The 20,419-nt window shown below is 43.2% G+C and overlaps 2 protein-coding genes across 3 annotated transcripts; one reads left to right on the top strand and one right to left on the bottom strand.

Moving 5' to 3' along the window:
• Nucleotides 1-3,099: 3,099 nt before the first annotated feature.
• Nucleotides 3,100-12,971, top strand: LOC110088039 (E3 ubiquitin-protein ligase TRIM39). 2 transcript variants are annotated; one of them, XM_078388752.1, is made up of 7 exons: nucleotides 3,102-3,558; nucleotides 5,053-5,148; nucleotides 7,194-7,424; nucleotides 8,497-8,519; nucleotides 9,986-10,101; nucleotides 11,510-11,629; nucleotides 12,191-12,971. In XM_078388752.1, exons 1-7 carry the CDS (start codon nucleotides 3,160-3,162, stop codon nucleotides 12,703-12,705), a joined length of 1,500 nt encoding a protein of 499 aa, XP_078244878.1. In that variant the 5' UTR covers nucleotides 3,102-3,159; the 3' UTR covers nucleotides 12,706-12,971. The 2 variants fall into 2 exon arrangements, with proteins under 2 accessions (XP_078244879.1, XP_078244878.1); XM_078388753.1 differs by lacking the exon at nucleotides 11,510-11,629 and having other exon boundaries at nucleotides 3,100-3,558.
• Nucleotides 12,972-13,304: 333 nt separating this feature from the next.
• On the bottom strand, nucleotides 13,305-18,993 carry LOC110088043 (uncharacterized). Its single transcript, XM_078388756.1, has 2 exons — nucleotides 16,012-18,993; nucleotides 13,305-15,426 (listed from the first exon to the last, which is right to left on the bottom strand). Exon 2 carries the CDS (start codon nucleotides 15,419-15,421, stop codon nucleotides 14,060-14,062), a length of 1,362 nt encoding a protein of 453 aa, XP_078244882.1. The 5' UTR covers nucleotides 15,422-15,426; nucleotides 16,012-18,993; the 3' UTR covers nucleotides 13,305-14,059.
• Nucleotides 18,994-20,419: the final 1,426 nt, after the last annotated feature.

Genomic DNA, 20,419 nt, shown 5'->3' with positions numbered 1-20,419 from the left:
ATTTGCTTGACCTATATTGGGGGCATAATAAGAACCAATAGTTAATAATTTGTCTTCTAGTTTTCCTTTTACTATAACATATCTGCCTTCAGGATCTCCCATATAATCAGTCACTTCAAATTTTGAGTTCTTCATAAAGATTATTGCCACCCCTCTAGCCTTATTCGTTCCATTTGCTATATATTCTTCACCTATCATTGGGTGCTTAATTATCCCTTTCTTGTTCTTATTTTGATGAGTCTCCTGTAACAACAACACATCTACTCCTAATTTTTGAATAGTCTTAATGACTCTATATCTTTTCACTGGTGAACCAAGTCCATTCACATTATAAGATAAAATCTGAAGATTATCTATCATTACAGAGGTACATTCTATATGCTTTCTTTACAAATATATTCTTTATCAATATTTGTCTAATAAATTTTATATATGTTGTGGTATACAGTCTATGTTCGTGTTTTACTAAGCCAGATTGTCTAATTCGTTCTGATTTTCTTTTCAGTGTCACCCATTTTACTGTGCCTAATTCCCTCCCACCCTTTTCCACCTCCCCCACCCTCACCCTGTTCCAACAATGGTCAGTGAGAACAAGTCCCCAGCTCTTATTTGAGCTGTGCCCTGTGGAACTATAGGGAGCCAGAAAATTTAACATTCCCTGTAAAAGATCAGATCTTTCCCCATGCCCGCTCTGGCCCTTTTAAGCTATACATATATTATTATAACATATTACAACTTATCTGTGTTTGTAACTGTTGTATCTCTTACTTGTCAATACATTAAAATGTTCTAAACATATATTCTAAACATTCTTAAATTTATATGCTTCTTATCTAAAAATTCTAAAGTACCTTCTATCATACATATTTATCTTAAATAGCATTTTATAATATTTTACCATCATATAAGCGTGAACTATAATGATACATTACACTAGCTTGTTTTATATTTTTAAATGACTTTTGATAGCTAGAAGTCTATATATATAAAAATCCTTCCAGCTCTTTTACTAAGTTCTGGGAGTAACATAATTATCTTCAGCAAAAGATAACTCCCATTAATGACCTTGAAAGTGCAGCTGTATGATTTATTTCGCCTTTCTCTTCCACCGCAGCTGCATTTTTTCTGTGTAAACTGCTTGATTTCTCTGTTCATCTGTACTCTGTTCTCCTGGAAAGGGAACATTCAAATCTTGAAAAAGACGCTGCAATTCCTCTATATTTGTCGCTGTTCTTCGTTTATTTCCCATCATGACCGATAGTCCAAACGGATAGAGCCATTTGTAGATTATTTTCCTCTCCCGAAGAGCTTGTGTGTAACTCTTCCATTGTCCACGTTTATATATTGTCTCTGCAGCAAGGTCTTGAAAAAGTTGAACTTTTCCCCCTTCGTATGTTAACTCCTGCAATTTGTTTAGAGCACGGAAAACGTCTGTTTTTATTGTAAAAGATACGATAATTGTTGATTGCTGTTATTCATACTTACATTCACACTTATATGCTGTTATGCATACAGTACTGTACTGTACTTCCTTAAAAATTGTATACATAGCTCTCCTCTTCCCTAATTTGTCCTCACAACAGCCCTGTGATGTAGGTCAAGCTGAGAAAAAGTGACTGGTTTGAGGTTACCCAATGAACTTCATGGCTTATTGGAGACTTAGAGCCTGGATCTTCCTGGTGCCAGGCCAACACTTTTAACCTCTCAGCACCCTGGCTTCTTACTAGGAAAACTGTTGGTCTAACTTTGTACCAGGGGCCACACAGAGATGTGTGGTCAGGTCTCCTCTTCTGACTTTTTTCCCATTCACTTAAAAGGAACCATCAGTCCCTTGATTTGAGCAGAGTGATGGCACTGGGGCACATAGCAAATTGAACCACAGCAAGTAGGAAGAAGTAAATTCCCCCTTCCCTTAAGATATTATTTTGGGTTTTTATCCCTCCACTTCACCTTTTAAGAGGTCCATAACTCAGTAGTAAGAGTGTGTTACTTACAGACAGAAGGTACAGTACTACCGTAGGTTCAAACTCTGATGCGTCCACTTGAAAGGATTAGGTAGATGATGATGCCAAGATTCTCAAAGACTGGAGAATTTCTGTCAATGGGAGTGACAGAATTTAGCTCATTGTATATATGTACATATTCCTACACATACTCTGTTTCCCCTAAAATAAGACCTAACCTGAAGATAAGTCCTAGTATGATTTTTCAAGATGTCCGTAATATAAGCCCTACCCCAAAAATAAGACCCAATTAAGTGAAACCCTGCCCTCCAGTGCAGCAACTAGAAGATGACATGACTGTGTTTGAATAAATGTATATTGCTGTACATGAAAAAAATAAAACATCTCCAGAAAATACCTAATGCGTTTTGGAGCAAAAATTAATATAAGATCTTTCTTATTTTTGGGGAAACACAATACTGTATATATATAGCATCTTGAAAGGGAGGGATGATTTAGAGTAATAATCATAATTACATGCTGTCAAATCTATTCTGATTTACATTTTATAGGTACAGAGTACGTATTTAGAACTGGTTTACCACATTCCCTTCTTGTGGGGGTGCCCTGGGAACTGTGCAGCTTGCCCAAGGCTACACAGGCTAGCTCTTGACTTAGGATGCACGCTGGGGAAACTGAAATTTCAACCTCTAACATCTAGATACCTCAGCTATCCAGCCAGTGAATAAGAGCAGCAAAATCTGGTGCCTCTCCGATTGTTGGACTACAACGCCTATTAGCCCCCAACAAGACAGGACAATGGTCAAAATTGCCGGATCTGTGCTGCAAGCTTACAGTATTTGGAATGGAGCAATTGTGTGGGTGAAAGGGGGGGGAAAACATCCCCTCTGCCCCTATGGGTGCAGTCAAAATAAGGGCACCCTACAGCTGTCTGTAGGTCAACAAAACAACGTCAGGAGAGGGGAAAAGCCCCCACTGAGCCTGAACTTCCTCCTCCAGCGATCTCACTACTTCCTGCTTCCAGCCTGGAGGAACGTCCAGTTTCCAGCCCAGCCTGACGAGGTCTCAGCCAATCTGTGGGGCTGGAAGGAAGGGACGGAGGGAGGGAGGGAGGGCGAAAGGGGCAGCCCGTGACACGTCCTTGCAGGCGTGGGAAAGCGAAACTGAACTCGCGAGTTCCTTGGCTGGGAGAACCATGGATCCGAGCGCCCTTTTAAAGCGCCTGGGGGAGGAAGCGTCCTCCTGCCCCATCTGCGGGGGGTGTTTCCAGGACCCCGTGTCCGCACCCTGTGGGCACACCTTCTGCCAAGGCTGCCTGGAGAGCAGCAGCGGGTCCTCCTCCTGCTCCCAGTGTGGGAAAATCAGCCCGCGGGAGAGCGTGGCCGCGAACCCTCAGCTGGCCAGGGTCGCCGAGATCCTCGGAGGTCTCGACCTCGAAGGGCTGGAAGGGGAGCCGGTGTGCGAGAGACACCGGGAACTCCTCAAGCTTTTCTGCCAAGAGGACAAAATCCCCATCTGTCTGGTGTGCGATCTTTCCAAGGAGCACCGGCATCACACCGTGGTCCCGGCTGAGGAAGCCACTCAGGACTACAAGGTCGGTTTACACATTTATGACGTCTTTTTGATATATATCATCTTTCTCTTTGATATATCGTGCCCTCATATGATGCCTTTAAGACAGGGGTTCCCAACCTTGGGTCCCCCGATGTTCTTGGACTACGACTCCCAGAAGCCTTCACCACTACCTGTACTGGCCAGGATTTCTGGGAGTTGTTGTCCAAGAACATCTGGAGACCCAAGGTTGGGAACCACTGTTTTAAAGGGTTTTGGATGGGATGGACCTTTCTGGACTGGGGTTGCTGTCAGTCAAGTCAGAAGCAGACAGTTGTTTCCCTCAATGCCTCAGATTTTCCCCCTGCTTTTTCCCCACTCACTTAGTATTCTGTTTTGTTAGAATGTTAAGTATTCTGTCAAAGTATGTTATAGTAGTTATGAAGTCAGAAATGAACAGTTTGAAGTATTCTGTCAGTGAGTTATGAAGCCAGTCTTTTAGTAAGGTAAATATTAGTCAGTTAAGCTCAGTAATGTAATGTTAACATTTCCACAAAATACTTTTTTATATAAGAAGAACTGTGAGTAAATGGAAACTTTTTATGTACTGTATTCTTATTCATTTCAGAGTCTCTGGGTGAATGTATCAAAACAAATAAGTGCCAGATAAGGTGTGGTCTATGGAGAGAGCCTCTAGTTTCAATCTGTTCATTTTCCTTATACCAAACTCTGCCAAACCAAACCCCCAAACTTTTTTCCATTAATTGAAGGTAGATTATGTGGCTCTCTGTTTCCCTCTTTTTTATATCAACAATAAGCCCTGTGGATAATTAATCAGGCTAATTGTGAGTGACTGACTCCAGATAACCCAGTGAATTTCATGACTCACCTAGATCTCTCAAATCTTAGTCTAGCATTCTGAGGATTACACGGCATGTGTTCCCTCTTCCTCAAGATAGCCTTTCAAGTCACGGGGGAACAGGGAGAAATAAAAGGCCAAGGCCAGACCTATGCTTGGGAAAAAATAGTGTTCCCAATGACTCCAGAAGATAATTTCAAACTTTTTTTTCCTGACATATTGGAGCTGAACACCTTTAATAGTTGGCACCTTTAAAAGGGCATTACGGGATGACCTCAATTGGCACAGGGGCTCATATTTTGTCCTTATATTCCAGAATAATTAGTTCAATTTTGGGCACTATGCATCTTGTGTTAAGTGCCTGGGTTGCACCATTTGGGATGTTTCCTAGGCAAAAACTTTGCATTAACTGGGCATAACGACTAGAAGAGTTCCTATAGTCCTTCCAGCACACTATCATTCAGTACATAAAGCATCTGAGAGTAGTCAACGAGCCAGCAGGAACAGAAGGGTTCTTAGAAATATTACTTGGCACACTGTGATTGTGGTGTATAGGTTTATGTGATGCGGGATGATATAGCAAGTTGGAGAGTGCAAGATGCTAGAGAAATGCATGCCTATAATAAATAATATTCCTTAAATTACCCATTCCTGTTTGATAATTTCTCTCTTCAAAAGGAACAATTTCAGAAGGAACTGAAAATGTGGAAGCAAAGAAGGAAAAACCTTCAGGCACTGAAAGAAATGGAAAACAGAAGAAGCTGGAAATTTTTGGTAAGTCCAGAGGAAGGATTTACAGCGGCCCCATCCAAGCCTGTGCCAAAGTAAGGAAGCACAGAGAGGTGCCCAATCTGTCCTGTGCCCTTTTGGGACACTGTGACAGAATCCTTTTCTAGGTCTGTGATGGCAATTTTGCATTTTTTGAGCTTTGTGAAAAGCCCCATTCCTGCAAATGGAGAAACATAAACCTCTCTAATGTGGGCGAGGGGTGGAAGCTACAACCATGATATCATTTTCAGACATGTAGTAGCTAGGTTGATCTTACTTCTGCCTACAAGCACCATTTCACCTGTTGCATAGAAGTCAGCAAGCTGTGAACTTCGATCCATTACAAAGGACTAAAAAAGTGGTGGGTGGTGGTGGTGGTGGGAGATAGACCTTAGTGCACTAATGATGACCTAGCCAGATGGGCAATACAAAAATTGAATGAATGAATGAATGAATGAATGAATGAATAAATAAATAAATAAATAAATAAATAATCAGTCAATCAATCAGTCAGTCAGTCAGTCAGTCAATCCATGGGGCTCTGATCTGCACTGTGGACAGCCAGTAGCTATTTACTCCACCCTGTAGTCACCCAGAATCACACAACTATCACTGATCTGGTCTTGAGTTTTAGAGCCTTTGTTTTCAGATAGTGCAAATCCTAGGTCTACAGTTCTCACAAACTGGCAGAGTTGTGCACTTTGAAAAAGAAATAATATTAAGGTCTTTATGTCTGCAACAGCTACTCAGCCTGATTCTTTCCCTGCTATCAATCAATCAACACTTATTGGGAATGCAGAATCTGAAGTTTTCTGTTAATGGCACAGAAACTGTGTCAAGGGGGAAAAAAGGTGGGGAAGAATTACCATACTGGTGTGATGCTACCAGTGAGTCTACGGTTAACGTGGGCAACCCACAAGATATAGGTGGCCTCCAAGGCTGTTTTAGTGGCATCCAGGCATGCCCTAGCTCTGTTCCCTAAATGCTGCCTTTCCACATGACTTGAGATTGCTATCCTTTTTAAAGGAGGCAAAACACTGAGAGCTAGTACACAAATGAGTTGTATACAATGAAAAAGAAAACTTGGATAGGGATTGGCAACTTGTGTGTCTCCCCCCCCCCCCCCCCCGGTTACATTTTCCATCATTCCTTAATGCAAGTACGTAGTTCAGACTGAGGCTGATGGCACTTTTGGAGAGTTATAAGTTGTCTGCTCCAAAATTTAGGGTTATATTTCTGTCTGAAATATAATCATGTGTATAACACACACACATGTGTGTATATGTGTGTGTGTGTGTGTGTGTGTGTGTGTGTGTGTGTGTATGTATGTATGTATGTATGTATGTATGTATGTATGTATGTATGTATGTATGTATGTATGTATGTATGTATGTATGTATGTATGTATTCTATCTTTCCTACAATGAGCTCAAGGTGGTTCTCCCAGTTTTATCTTCACAAGAACCCAGTGAGGTATGTAAGAACAAGGAAAGTGGGTGACCCAAAGTCACCTAGTGAGTTTCACAGTTCAGGAGAGATTAGAAAATGGACCTTCAAAGTCCCCACCCAACATTCTTAACCACTGCATCAAATTGTCTCCATACTGTCTAGAGGTATTTTTTTCTGAACATCAGGGATTTCTCCATGTCCTTTGTAGAGAGGGTTTAGGATTGATTGATTGATTGATTGATTGATTGATTGATTGATTGATTGATTGATTGATTGATTGATTTATATGCTGCCCATCTGGTCAATTGACCATTCTGGGAGGCTAACAACACTTAAAAATAAAACAATTTAAATATAACACCAACATGCAACATCAATAATCAATTGTTCAAGATGGAAAGGAAAAAGAAAAAAATAAATCAAATAGTGGCTGGAGGGAAGGCCTGCTTAAACAGCCAAGGTTTCAACTGGCTTTTGAAAATGCCCAGCGAAGGGGCCATACGGATCTCAGGAGGGAGTTTATTCCAAAGGCGAGGAATTTGTACACTACAAATTCCGCTTTTCTCTTTCCAACGTCTTCTTTTTCAATTTGCTTGTTACAGGAAAAGTTAGGCAGTGAAAGGATGAAGATTGTTTCTGAATTTGAGCAGCTCCATCAGTTTCTAGAGGATCAAGAAGAAGTCCTGCTGACTAGGCTGAAACAGTTGGAGAAGGAGGTCATCACAGAGGAGAGGACCATCATGTCCAAGCTTTCAGAAGAGATTTCCAAACTTAGTGACCTCATCAGTGAGATGGAGGAGAAGTATAAGCAGCCAGTGAATGAATTCCTGCAGGTGAGAACATGGATCTGTTCTCTCAGGCATCGCAAGAGGCTACAGAGTCTAGACAGGTTCTTTCAAACGATTATGTGGGGAGACAGAGAAGAAAGGTTACATTTACACTCAGAATTTAGAAAAAGGCTTAAACCACACCAGACTAACTTAAGGATTGGAAGAGATCCAAGGATAATCTTATTTACACAACGTTGGCAAATCTGTGGGCATGGCAAAAGTTACTTTTGGGACTACAGATCTCACCATGGCCGCTCCTCCTTAATGCTGACTGGAGGATCCTGGGATCACTTAGAGAAAGTGGGGATATGCAGTACTTTATTAGTATAAAGGTGGGAGGACAGCCTTTCATAAATAGCTGTTACAGACATCCAGAGGACTATATGCAAGATTTCATTGACTGTTTAAACAGTAAGGCTGAAACACATCTTTTAAATCATCAAGTCTATCCTGTTAAATGTACATGTAATGTTATCAGTGCTACTGTTTTGGATTGGGGGGAATGGATATAATTTAGGATATTGTTTTTTTTCCATTTGGGTAGGGAACCAGATTTTTAAAAAAATAGAACAAGTTTCCTGTATCTTTAATAGTTGTTTAGAACAGGAAATTTCAGCAGGTGTAGGTTCCATTAAAAGAGGCACCCGCTGTAATTTTCTCTTTTAAGGTACAGTAATCCTGTCTTCTTTTTTACCTCTGGTCACCCTGCATTTTGGGTGCGTTTCTGATCATATTACTAAGCAAAAAAGTTATGGCTTCTCCTTTTTCTTTTCGTTATGTATGAATGAACTCCCTTATTTATATTTTCAAATTAAAGAATTGTGCAGAAGAAGCAAAGAAAGGGGAAGAAAGCAAAAGGACAAAGCTCAAAAAGAGAGGGAGAGATTCTGAGCAAATGATATTTGGAGGATTTAAAGTTTTGTTTTCACTTGGAGAGAGATCTTAAGGGGTTCATTGAAAAGATGTTATCCTACATACAAAATATTATCTGAAAATACCCTGTTTGGGAAGGACTAAAAGCAGGAATAATTGGAATGATCACAATCTCATTTTCTGTTCTCTCTTCCATCTCTAGGACATTAAAAACACCTTAAGTAGGTATGTGATTCCTCTGCACCTGGTAACATTTGATGATCTGCACACCCAAGCCTAAAGAGGAGAATATCCTGTTTGAGAATTTAAAACCAACATAATCAACTTGTTCACTTGTGTTGCAGCTAGTGCAAAATCAGAGGATGATTGTTTCTATTGTTAGTAACCTTTGGTGGAACTTACCTGGTCTAGTTAAGTTTACATAATACGTATAAATCTCGAATGCCATCTTTCAAACATAGAGAAGGAGTTTGCTAGTTTTGGGTTAATTAACTGATTTGGAAGAACACATCTTTGTGTACTAATGGTTCCCAACCTTGGGCCCCCCAGAGGTTCTTGGACTAAAATTCCCAGAAGCCTTCACCACTTGCTGTGCTGGCCAGGATTTCTGGGAGTTTCAGTCCAAGAACATCTGGGGACCCCGTTTTGAAAACCACTGGGGTAGATTATAAGAGTCCTAGTCCAAAATAAGTAGATTTTCCAAGCTCTGGTTGGGAGATGGCAGAGTGGAAGGGTGTCAAAGAGAAAGTCTCCCTCATTCCCTTTCCCTAACCCTGCTCCAGCACCTACGGTATTGATTTATATGATAATAATTGCATGTCATCAAGTCAATTCTGAGTTATGGTGACCCTTTCCAGAATTTTCTAGAGGAAACTCAGAAGTGGTTCACTATTCCACAGCTCCCTTTGAAGCTGATGCGGAAACTTCAGGTGGTGCAGAATGCGGCGGCCAGACTCCTTACTGGAGTGAGAAAATACCAACATATCTCTCCTACTCTGGCCATGCTGCACTGGCTGCCCATCCGTTTTTGCATTGAATTCAAAGTTCTAATGCTTACCTATAAGGCCCTAAACGGTTTAGGACCTCGATACTTGGCAGAACGCTTACTCCCAACTAGTTCTATCCGTGTCACCCGCGCGAGCCAGGAGGTGAGGCTGAGGAGCCTGACGCTGAGGGAGGCCCGGAAAGAAAGAACTAGAAACCGGGCTTTCTTGGCAGTGGCTCCTCGTCTCTGGAATAACCTACCTCTGGAGATTCGCGCTGCGCCCTCGCTGGGTACTTTTAAGAACCAACTAAAAACATGGATGTATAGGCAGGCCTTCCCTTCCAGTTAATTCCTGTCCTCTTTCCTTTTTTTTCCTCTTTATTTGATTTATATTTTTCCCATCTTATAGAATCATTTAATTAATTAATTGTTATAAATTTTTTTAGAACTTGTTATCCTTATGTTGTAAGCCGCCTAGAGTGGTCGAAATGACTAGATAGGCAGGGTATAAATACAGTAGCCGGACACCTAAGCCACTGAGCCATCCGGTCACTTCTATTATAAGTCCCTGCTTATTTATAATATTCTCACAGAGCCACTGGCTCATTGTTCTGTGATCTGTATGTTCTCGAACTGTTACCTCCCATGCTTGGAAAACCTTGCCTCTGATAAATCTCGGGTTGAAAATAATCTTTTCTTCTTCTAGGTGTGAAGAATGGAAGCCCCAGCAACCGGTGGGGCATTCCCCTGAGCTAGAGAAGAGACTGAGTAACTTCTGTGAGCAAAGCACACATCTAGAAGAAATCCTGAGGAAATTCGAAGGTATCAAAGCATTAAAACAGGAGATGCATTTGACTGAGACATATGGGGAAACAGGAATTTCCTCTCAGCCCACCTCTGAGGGTAATAAAATTAAAAGAAAGGTGCTTTAGATTTTCTCATCCAAAGTGTACAAATTCAGAACCTAACAGAGGCCTATGGCATATCTAAGAATGTGTGGGCTGTAATCCTGTGGTTAAAAACATTTAAAAATAATTACACATATTTTTTTAAATGAATAAAAATGTACTTAAAAGTATCACATATAAATGCAACAAGGCACAATCTCATTTTTTAAAAAAAACCCTTTCAATCAGCCAGTCACTGAGGGAAAGCCTACTTGAAGAGAAAGGTCTTTGCCTGCTTGTGGAAGGACAGCAAAGAAGGGGCCAGCTTGGCCTCCTGTGGGAGCGAGTTTTAATAGTCTTGAGAGCAGCAACAGAGAAGGCCCTCTCCCGTCTCACCACCCAACGTACCTGAACGAGTGGTGGGACAGAGAGAAAGGTCTCTCCAGATTATCTTAAAACACAGACAGGCTCTTAAAGGGAGAGATGGTCTTTGAGATTGCTTGAACCTAAGCCGTTTAGGGCTTTATAGGTTAAAACCAGCACTTAGAATTATGCACAGTTCCCAAACAATGGCTAAAATCACCATAATCATCATCTTGGGACTGCAGAGTTGGAAGGAACCCTATGGATTATTGAGTCTAGCACAGTGGGGGAATCAAACTTCCAACCTCTGTCTCCACAGCCAGTTACCTAAACCTCTCTGTAGCTACACAATTGGCATCACTTTTGTAGGCAAATTCCCCCAAGTTAAGAAATCAACATAGCCCTTATCAGCTGTGCCCCAAGTCATCGCATTTAGTGTGTGCAACCAATAATGTCTATAGTGATTTCTGAATTTGGGTGGTTTGCCTCTGAAAGTCATGCCATTTTGTTTTAACAGCATAGATGACTACTGGGTAGCTCAGCGGTTTTAGTTGTTTGGCTGCAGAGACTTGATTATCTCTAAGGGTTCCTTCCAGCTCTGCAGTTCTTGTTTGTTGGTTTATTTGACTTTTATACCACCCATCTTGCTGACAAGGCCACTCTGGGCAGTTGACAACGTTATGACATATGATGAACAGCAATTTAAAAACAATGAACTGTAGAAATCAACGTTAAACACATGCACAAACCAGCATAACAGTTCTATGAGGTGAATGATGATTATCAGAGGATTTGGGCTGAAGGGGTAGAACACTTTTGGAGGATCAAAAGGGCTATGAATTATAGTGGGATCCTGAGGCACATCAAGGCTGAAGAGAGGGAGACATCTGTGACAGACCTGCTGGGAGCAGAGGGACATTGTTCTGGAAAAAGAGTTCTTTGGGGGCATTTTGCTTGTTTTTCCCTTTTTTTTCCCCTAGAGGCACTCTCAACTGAGCTAGAAAGCAGGTCCTTGCTTGACAAGGAATTGCGAGCACGGAAAGGGAGAAGAAGATTATTTATATTGCCTGAAGCTGAAGTGGAAAAAAGAGGCAGAAAAGGTCAGTTCTGACATCTACATGTTCTGACCTTGGGCAGAATATTGTTGGCATAACTTTGCACTGGCGTTACCAGGATTGGGCATCGGAAACATTTAAACTTACAGGAGGTTTTGTATCTCCCAGTTTTTTTGTTCCTGGGCTCCCCTTTGCCCCAGAGAAACCTTTGAGCACCTCAGGAGTCTTTAACAGGAAAATAAAAATCACTGCTGGATCACTTCATCTGGATCAGTACTGCCACAAAAGCTCACATTGAAAAATAGTCATTAGTATTCAAGGTGCCACAATGTTTTTGTCTTTTTTTTTCTTTTTCTTTCTTTATTGGCCTGACATGCTGGCACAGACTTAACACAGCTACCTCTTCCCAAACTCCCCCTTTTTTTTCTCTTTTAGCTGTGATGTATGGATGGGGATGAAGAATTTAGCAAAAGTGTAACTGGGGAGGGAGGGAGGGTTTAAGCCCCAGAGCACACACAGCCAGCATGGACAATGCAGCAATATTCTCTGCTTCTAACACTCACACTCTTAATTTTTCTCTACCCCTCCCCTCCTCTTCCCTCCAAGTGAATGTGACTCTGGATCCAGACACAGCGAACCCTTTCCTGATCCTCTCAGCAGATCAGAAGAGCGTGAAAGTGGGGGACATGTTGCAGGACGTACCGGACAACCCAGAGAGATTTGACCCTTACCCATGTTTGCTGGGCTGTGAAGGACTCACGTCAGGGAGACATTACTGGGAGGTGGAAGTGGGAACTGGGATGTACTGGGCTGTGGGCTTTGCAAAAGAATCTGTCAAGAGGAAAGGCAGGATCACCCCTAGCCCTGAGGAACAGATTTGGGCTTTGCAACAATATGGGGATCACCTTGAAGCCCTGACCTATCCAGTCACCATCTTGACCTCATCCAGAGGCCTCCGGAGGATTCAGGTATTTGTGGACTATGAAGAGGGCCAAGTGGCATTTTTTGATGCTGACACATCAGCATTGATTTATCTTTTTTCACCTGCTGTTTTTAGTCAGGAGAAGATCTTTCCATGGCTCTGGGTATGGCCAGGGACTGAGCTAAGGCTTTACCAGTGAGTTTGCATCCTGATATATTTCAATGGAGTTGAACATCATGGACATAAAAAAATGACTTCTCTAGCCATCCATAGATGTAGTCTCTATGACACAGGAATGGCCTTACATTGCCTGTGTATTGTGTGCAAGCATTTGTTTGCTGAAATGTGCTGCTGGCCATGTGTTGTAAAATCCCAATCTTCTGAAAAATAAAGCTCAATCAGATGTACCTAGTGTGCTAATAAATCATATGCAAATCACATGTAAGTTAATTTTAATAATGCTTTTTTTTTAAAGGCAATGTTAGTGGAATGAATAAAGAATATAAGTTTGATTTGAAAATAAAAGATAGCACTTATGAAGTCCATAGGATGCTGGTATGTAGAACAAATGCAACTTTTCATTAAACAATCAGGGTTTTAAAACCACAAATAATGAAATTCCTCTCATTTGCAGGTGTTGTTCAGATATTTGAGAAACATCCAGGTGAATAGCAAATCTACCTTTAATAGTATGTCTGGTTTGGGCTTTAGAGTCCCACATGCACAGGCCTGTCTCTATGTTTTTTTTTACTGGCGATATTAATGGGATATTAAACAGCAGACTGAAAAATAAACACATAGCAGAATAAAACTTTTATTGTTACAGCATTCTAAGGATCTGGAAAATAGAAAACAACAGGTTAGTACTGAAACAACAACGTAACACTCAGTTATGAACAGAAATCACTCGTAATAAGATCTTCAGCCATCCTGACAGGCCATCAGCCACAACATTCAATTTGCCAGGAATTCGCAGCCCATTAAAATCAAATCAAAATCTTGCAAAGTTAAACACTAATGCAAAAGCTTTTGGTTATTCAATTTCCTGTAACCCACGCAAAATCGGACCTCATCCAGAATTTCTCCTACAGCATTTTTCTTAGAATGACAATTGGGCCCATGCAGAAACAATGGGTTCAATCACTCCTAATTCCAGCATCTTTCGAATCTCCTGTTCAATTTGAGAAGCATGAACTCCCACAGTTCTGTATGGAATGGGCCGCACTGGCAAGTTGTCACCGGTGTTGATTGTATATTTGGCTAACGTTCTACCAGGCTTGTCAGAAAACACAACCTTGTAATATTCCAGAATCTGAGTCAACCATTGCTGTCCATCCTCTGAATCTGATTCAATGTACACAATTGCCTTGCCAGTCCCCAGCATAAAATATCTACAGGCTCTCCTTCAGTCCAGTTAGGGGTTGCCTCCAAAACTGCTGGGGGTTGAAAAGGATTAGTTGAGAGGCAGAGGGGTGATGGATTGATTGGTGGGCTTGCCTGCATTCCTCTCTCCGGCCCTGCTCCATATCCTTGATTGGCGGTGCATTAACCCCTTATGGTCCTGGACTCTGAAACGCTGGTCGCTGGTGGAAGAATCCCTGTGCAGAGCCGTCCCTCTGGAATGCCTCATCTGTCTGAAGAACCTCTTGCTGGTTTGGGAAGCTACTAAATCTCGGTGGTTTGGCGGGAGACATGGAGGGCTGCTTGCTCTGGCCAGCTCGAAGGCAATCCCGTCTCAAGTGGTTCCCTCCACACGAGTAACATTTTATAGGGGGGGCGGAAGCAACGGGCTTCTGGCTTGCTTCCCCAGGGCGAGCATACTTAGTTCCTCCCGAGGAAGCCTTGTCCTGTTTCTTAAACTGCTCTGGTTTTCTGTGCTGCTCCAAGCCCTCCTTCCCCGCCGCAGCTTTTTGGCGACGCTCCTCGGCTCTGAACGCCCACAACTCGTCCGCTGCAAAAGCCAATTCTTGCAAATTCGTCAGGTGCTTGCCCAACAAGGCAGACTTCATCTCGGGAGGGACGAGGTTCAAAAATTGCTCACAGAGGAGCAGCTGGCGCACCTCCGCGTAAGAGCCCGCGCCGGCTGCGTAGAGCCACTTCTCAAACGCGTGTTCCAACCGAGCAGCAAACGCGGAAAAGTTCTCCCTCGGCTGCCGCATCATCCTCCTGAAGTCTTGCCGCAGGCCCTCCGGGGTGTAGCCGAAGCGGCGCTGCACCAGCCGCTTCAAGTCGCCCCACTGGGGGTCCTCCCCGGCTCTCTGCCCCAAAAAGGCCGCCAACTGTCCCGTCACTTGAGGGCGCAGCAATGTGACAAAGAGGGCCTGAGGCGCGCCTAGATTTTTGCAAGCCTGCTCGAAATCAATTAAGAAGGAAAGCACGTCTTGCCCTTCCTGGAAAGTAGGGAGGTCCTCACGGTCAAATTTAGCCAAAGAAGCTTTTTCCTCCTCCCTTCTTGCTGCCGCCGCCCGAAGCTCTCCTTTCCCTTGGGCGAATGGTAGTCTCGTCTTCGCAGCCAAAATATCAGCCATCATCTGGGTGAACAACAGGTCGATCTGGGACGGAGGCGGAGGTGGAGGGACTGGGGCAGGAGTCGAACCGTCCCCTTGGCCCGCTGGATCGCCCCAGTCGTCTGAATCCCCTCCTCGGCCAACTCCTTGGACACCCGAGCCCCGATCCGCCTGGGCTGCCTCCGGGGCTGCACGCGGTCTCTCTCCCTTGCGCGCGGCGTCCAAGGCTGGATCCACCAAACTTTCCTTGAATCTGAGGTTTGGGATGGCCACCCGCCCTGTTAATCTGGGCCTGGCATCTCCGGTCCTGGGGGCAGGTACAGGTCCATCATCAATCAGGACGACCCTTTCCACATCTCTGGGCAGAAGGTCGCTACGGGAGGGTAAAGGAGTCCCTCTGCCTGCCATCTTGCCTAGCAAAATAACAAACGCAAAAAAGTAAGGTTATTTAACTTCACAGCCTGGATATGCACAACTGTATCTAATGAAGGCTAGTCACTTTGGATGCTAAATGACCACTTTTATTACCCGAGGTAGGTCCTTTTGGCCTCAGAAGGGCGTCGTTCCTGCTCCATGGACAAACCCGACCTTAAAAGAAACCCTTGCTTACTTTCAAAGCAATCAACCATTGACTGTGTGCTCATTTAGACAGCACATCAGACTGGCTAGGTAGGACCTCTCTGTATATCTTTCCTATCTCCATTGGATCTAGGTGCAACCCTGCTCTTCAAGAGACTAGTCCCCTGCTGAAGAATTATATTTGTTTTTATTTAGAAAATAAAGTACTGTAGTTTCATGAAGTTACAGTTGCAGCTTTAAAAGCATAAAGCATAATCATATCCAAGCAGTTACCATGATTCAAAGAAGCTTACTCTTCTTAGGTAAAATTAGAACAATTGGAACTAAGCTAAGTAATCATCTTTGCTCTCTCCACATATTAGCACCGAGAGAAGCTGAGCTATTTCTCCCCGTTCTTCTCCTTCAAAATACAAACTTACCTCTGTCTCTTCACAATCCGCAACATCCACCATCAATTTCCCAACAGCAACATGTCACATACATGGAACAACCATTTCTCTACATTTCTTTGGACCACCTTCTTTCTGACCCTTTCAAGCTGTCAACCAATTGGGATCATGAGGGCATAACCCAGTTCACCGCCCACAAGTCTTGAGATCTGCAGGTGTCTTATCTCGTTCCCAGTTAGGAGGAATGTGGTGTTTGGTCTCCCTCTGGATCGTCTTAAAACCTTGCTTCTTATCTTGGTGCCAGGCAGAGCAAACTTGGAACAACAATCCCATGGGACATTCAGTGGCTTAAATCCAAACTATGCAGTAAACCTAACAGACTCCATCTTTGTATGACTACAAGTCCCAGTTGCCCCCTCTAATTCCTTCCCTCTAATTCCTAATTTGTAGCAAAAGTGATATCCAACATCGGACAGGCCATCGTTTGCCTGCTCAACATTTCATTGCATCTGCTAGAATAGGCAGCCACTCACCGCCACTGCCTGTTCCTAAAAACTGACTTTTCTCCAATCTCTGCTCTCTTCTGGTATTAACATTTAAATGGACAGTGAGCATGGGGGTGTTTGTACAACAAATTATAATAACCAGGTTGGGGGCATCCTGTTCCTCTGGAACTCCCAGCAGCCCCAGCCACCATGACCAGGATAATGGGCAAGATAATGGAACTGACATCTTTAGGGTAGGAGGAGCAGGCACCCCATCTCTGGATTATAGGAAAAGAAATAGCAGGGGGAGGAAGGATTCCTCACTTCCCTTTTGAAGAAGTCGACATAGAACCAGACTGAAGAAAACGGGACCCCATTTTGTGAGAAAAGTGGGAGGAAGAAAGATGCGATTCCAGGGTGCCATTTCGGAGCGGGGGGGGGGAAAGGGGGAAAGGCTGTTTATACGTCGAGGAAAAACTGGGTCCCAATATTAGAGAATCGTAATCAATCTATTCATAAGTTATGTCTGTCAGACGTATCCCTGTGTTTAGGATTTCAGACATACAGCTGCCCATCAGGAGTAAATCTGGAGAGACTCTATGGGTTTACTCTAAACGACGTGTGTGCCCACCATTGCAGTCTTACTTCCATATTTACTCCTTGATCCGCAGAAGCGAAGCCACGCTGTGGGGAAAAAAAGGTGGCAATTTTTTTTTCCTGAAAAGCCAATATTGACTATTCTAGTGACCAATCAAGACATGAAAAAGTGAGACGCCTTGGACGGGGTTTTGCTCGCGAGTAGCCACTAGTTCTGCCGAAATCGCTCTCCTCGTTTCCCACCTGCCAGGCTTTTCCTGCCCAGAACGTGGGAGAACTGGAGGAAACCTTCAGTTCCTCAGAAGGAGTCTGCAAGCAAGGCGCGGAAGAGAGGAAAAGGAAGGGCTGGGGCCCCCGCCGTCTCGTCAGAAGGACAGGAGCAGAAGGCTTGTGTCCGGACCACCAGCAGCCACACAGGATCTTCTGCACCGAGGGTCGTGTCCTCATCTGCCTGGTGTGTGAGAAATCTCGAAAGCACCGGATTCACCTCGTTCTGCCCACTGAAGAGGCAGCCGAGGAATATAAGGTGAAGCAAGAGTAGACTTTCTCTTGTGGAGAAAAAAAAATCCCTTGAGATACGTAGTTTCCTTGGTTTGGGTGTGTGTGTGCCCGATAACTCACAGGATTGTCCCAGCAAAGCCCAATCGCTTCATTTTGGGGGGGATTCTGGACTTTGTAGTCCAAAGATTTTTTTTTCAAAACTCTGGGTTACAAAAAAGACTCTGCGTGCCAGACCTCGTTTTTGTTTTGTTCTTAGGAATGTCATTAGGCAGCGTATTCGATTGCACGTGCTGATGTTAAGATGGGCTACAATCAAGCTGCCTCTGACCTATGGTCCAGAAAAAAAAATCCCAAAGGTGGTCCTTCAATAGAAAAACAAGGGCCAGTGATATTTTTTTATTAGACCACTTTTTTTAAAATTAACAATGGTAGCATCTGACCTTCATCTGGCTCTGCACCAATAGATTGTAGAATAGTGCAGGAAAAAAATGTGAAAGTTCTTAGTTTATGTCACGGTAGGTGTCTCTGCCAGGGTGCAAACACAAGTCAGGAGTATAAGGTTTCAGATTCCACCCCTGATGGCCATTAGTTGGGTTCTGTCTCCCAAGAAGGAAAAGGAGACAGAATCCAAAGGAAACGAAAAGAAAATAGTCAGGATTTTCCACTTCCTTCATTGGCTTCCTTTGAAACTCAAGGTCCCTATTTGGCCAGATTAATAAATTTTATTCGAGTTCTCCAAAAGGGGGACACGCATGCTATAAATCAGAATTGGCTTGATGGCCCGCAATGATTACTATCATGACATGTTTCTACAGATTTGGGCACTGTCTCCATTTAACCCAGTATTTCGTGGTTGAACTAGCAATGGCTACCCATGTTTTCCACTCTCAGGTCTTTGCTTCATTCTCTTTCCGCTACTTGCATGTCTTTCAACTGCCCTTCCCTTAGAGGCTCAGTAGCTCACTGACTCCGACTTGATGCCATGTAAAAACATTCGCATTCCACCCAAATGTTGAAGGCGCAACAACCCTGTAGATTTCTGTTGGTTGTTTTATACTGATAGATTACCTAAAACTGTTTTTTGCATGGGTTGTTTATTGTCTCTACCCTATCTAGGGCAAGATGATGACATGCGAGTGGCATAAGGACTATAAGAACTGTTGCTTGTTCAGATGACTTCCAGATGAGTGATAAATCTAGATCAAAATTCTAGCTCAATCTCCCTAAGCCAGTGGTTCCCAACCTTGGGTCTCCAGATGTTCTTGAACTATAACTCCCAGAAATCCTGGCCAGCATGGCTAGTGGGAAAGATTTCTGGGAGTTTTAGCCAAAGATCATCTGAGGACCTCTGGTCTAAATCTAATTCATCACCGTTCTAGGGATAATTCTGCAATAGATCAAAGATTCACCTAGTCCATCATCCTGTTTCTCACAGTGACCAAACAGGGTGCTGCGGACCATCCCAAGATATTTGACTCTGAGCCTTTTGTGCTGGCCTGTGAGGGCTTCCGCTGGGAGACGCTCAGCTGGGAAGTGAAGATTGAGCAAGGGCAAAGCTGGGCGGTTGGCATTGCCAAAGGGTTCGTGAAGAGGAAAGGTCCCATCCGCCTCAGCCCTGACCAAGGTGTCTGGGCTGTGGAGCAGTGCTAGGGCCACCTCCGAACACTGACCTCCCACTGGACCCCTATCCCTCTGGGCAGGATACCCAGGAAAATCCAGATGTGTCTTGACTACGGAAGAGGCTGGGTGGCATTTTTTTGATGCTGATCTGGATGCCCCGACCTTTACTTTTCTGTCTCTTTTAATTGAGAGAAGATCTACCCTTGGCTCTGGGTGGGGCCAGGAACTCAGCTCAGCTTCTGCCTCTGAAAGAGCTTCTGAAAGAGCAGATATGGGGACAAAGGATATGCTTAAGTCTTACTCTAACCCCCCCTATAACACTTGTTAGAACTTACAGGGTTCTGACATCTGGGCACATCTGCTGCACAATCATCCTTTACTCTGAAAGGGTCACCGGTCATCATGAACTCTCCTACATTTTTGTGCGTGAACATGTGGATTAATGATGACAACTAGCGTATCTGCACTATATATTTAGAGCATTTTGGTACTGTATATTTAGAGCATTTTGGTACATTTAACAACCGTTACTCCCATCTCATTGTCACTTCATATGATATTTTTAATTTTGTGCTGGAGCCCTCTTCTGCTCTTCCTGAACCACAGCTCTGGCAGGGAATTTGAAATGTCTCATAAAATTACCATCTATAGATTCTATAGGAAGGAGACATGACTGTCAAAATATCAGCAAACTGCTGTAACTTTATAGTGTAGGTACAATCAGTGTGCTTTTTTCATCTTTTGCCAGACTGCACTTGTGGTTATTTAATTTGTTATTGTGATGATTATTTACAATAAAATGCACAGCCCTACTTTGGCCAGCGTGGACCACAATTTGTCCTTATGTTTTTAAACAGTTCTGTTGGAAGGGCCAGAGCCCCCTTAGTGATAAATGGAACCCCTTTTAATTAAGCTTTTGGTCCCTGCCATGTGGGTGGGGAAGAATTTAGTGGACATATGTATTGCTTAATATCTAGTTGGGGTTTAAGATCTAAGTTATGCTTCTTTACATTAGGTTAGTTTTGTGGGTCTTGCCTTACCAGTATTTCTGACTACTGCTGTTTGTATCATTACCAAATTAAAACAAGAATTGTCTGTTCAAATGATTAAATTCTTTACAATCAGCCCAGATTTTGGCTGTATGTATATATGGCATATACTGAGCGCATATGTTGAATTTTAATTTTAAAAAATAGATGAAATAAACCTTTACAAAATAGAATTTCTTAGAGAGA

Source organism: Pogona vitticeps, chromosome 2, assembly GCF_051106095.1.
Source record: "Pogona vitticeps strain Pit_001003342236 chromosome 2, PviZW2.1, whole genome shotgun sequence".
Lineage (NCBI taxonomy): Eukaryota > Metazoa > Chordata > Lepidosauria > Squamata > Agamidae > Pogona > Pogona vitticeps.
Note: the sequence above shows the minus strand (reverse complement) of the source record. Positions and strands in the feature narration are given on the sequence as shown.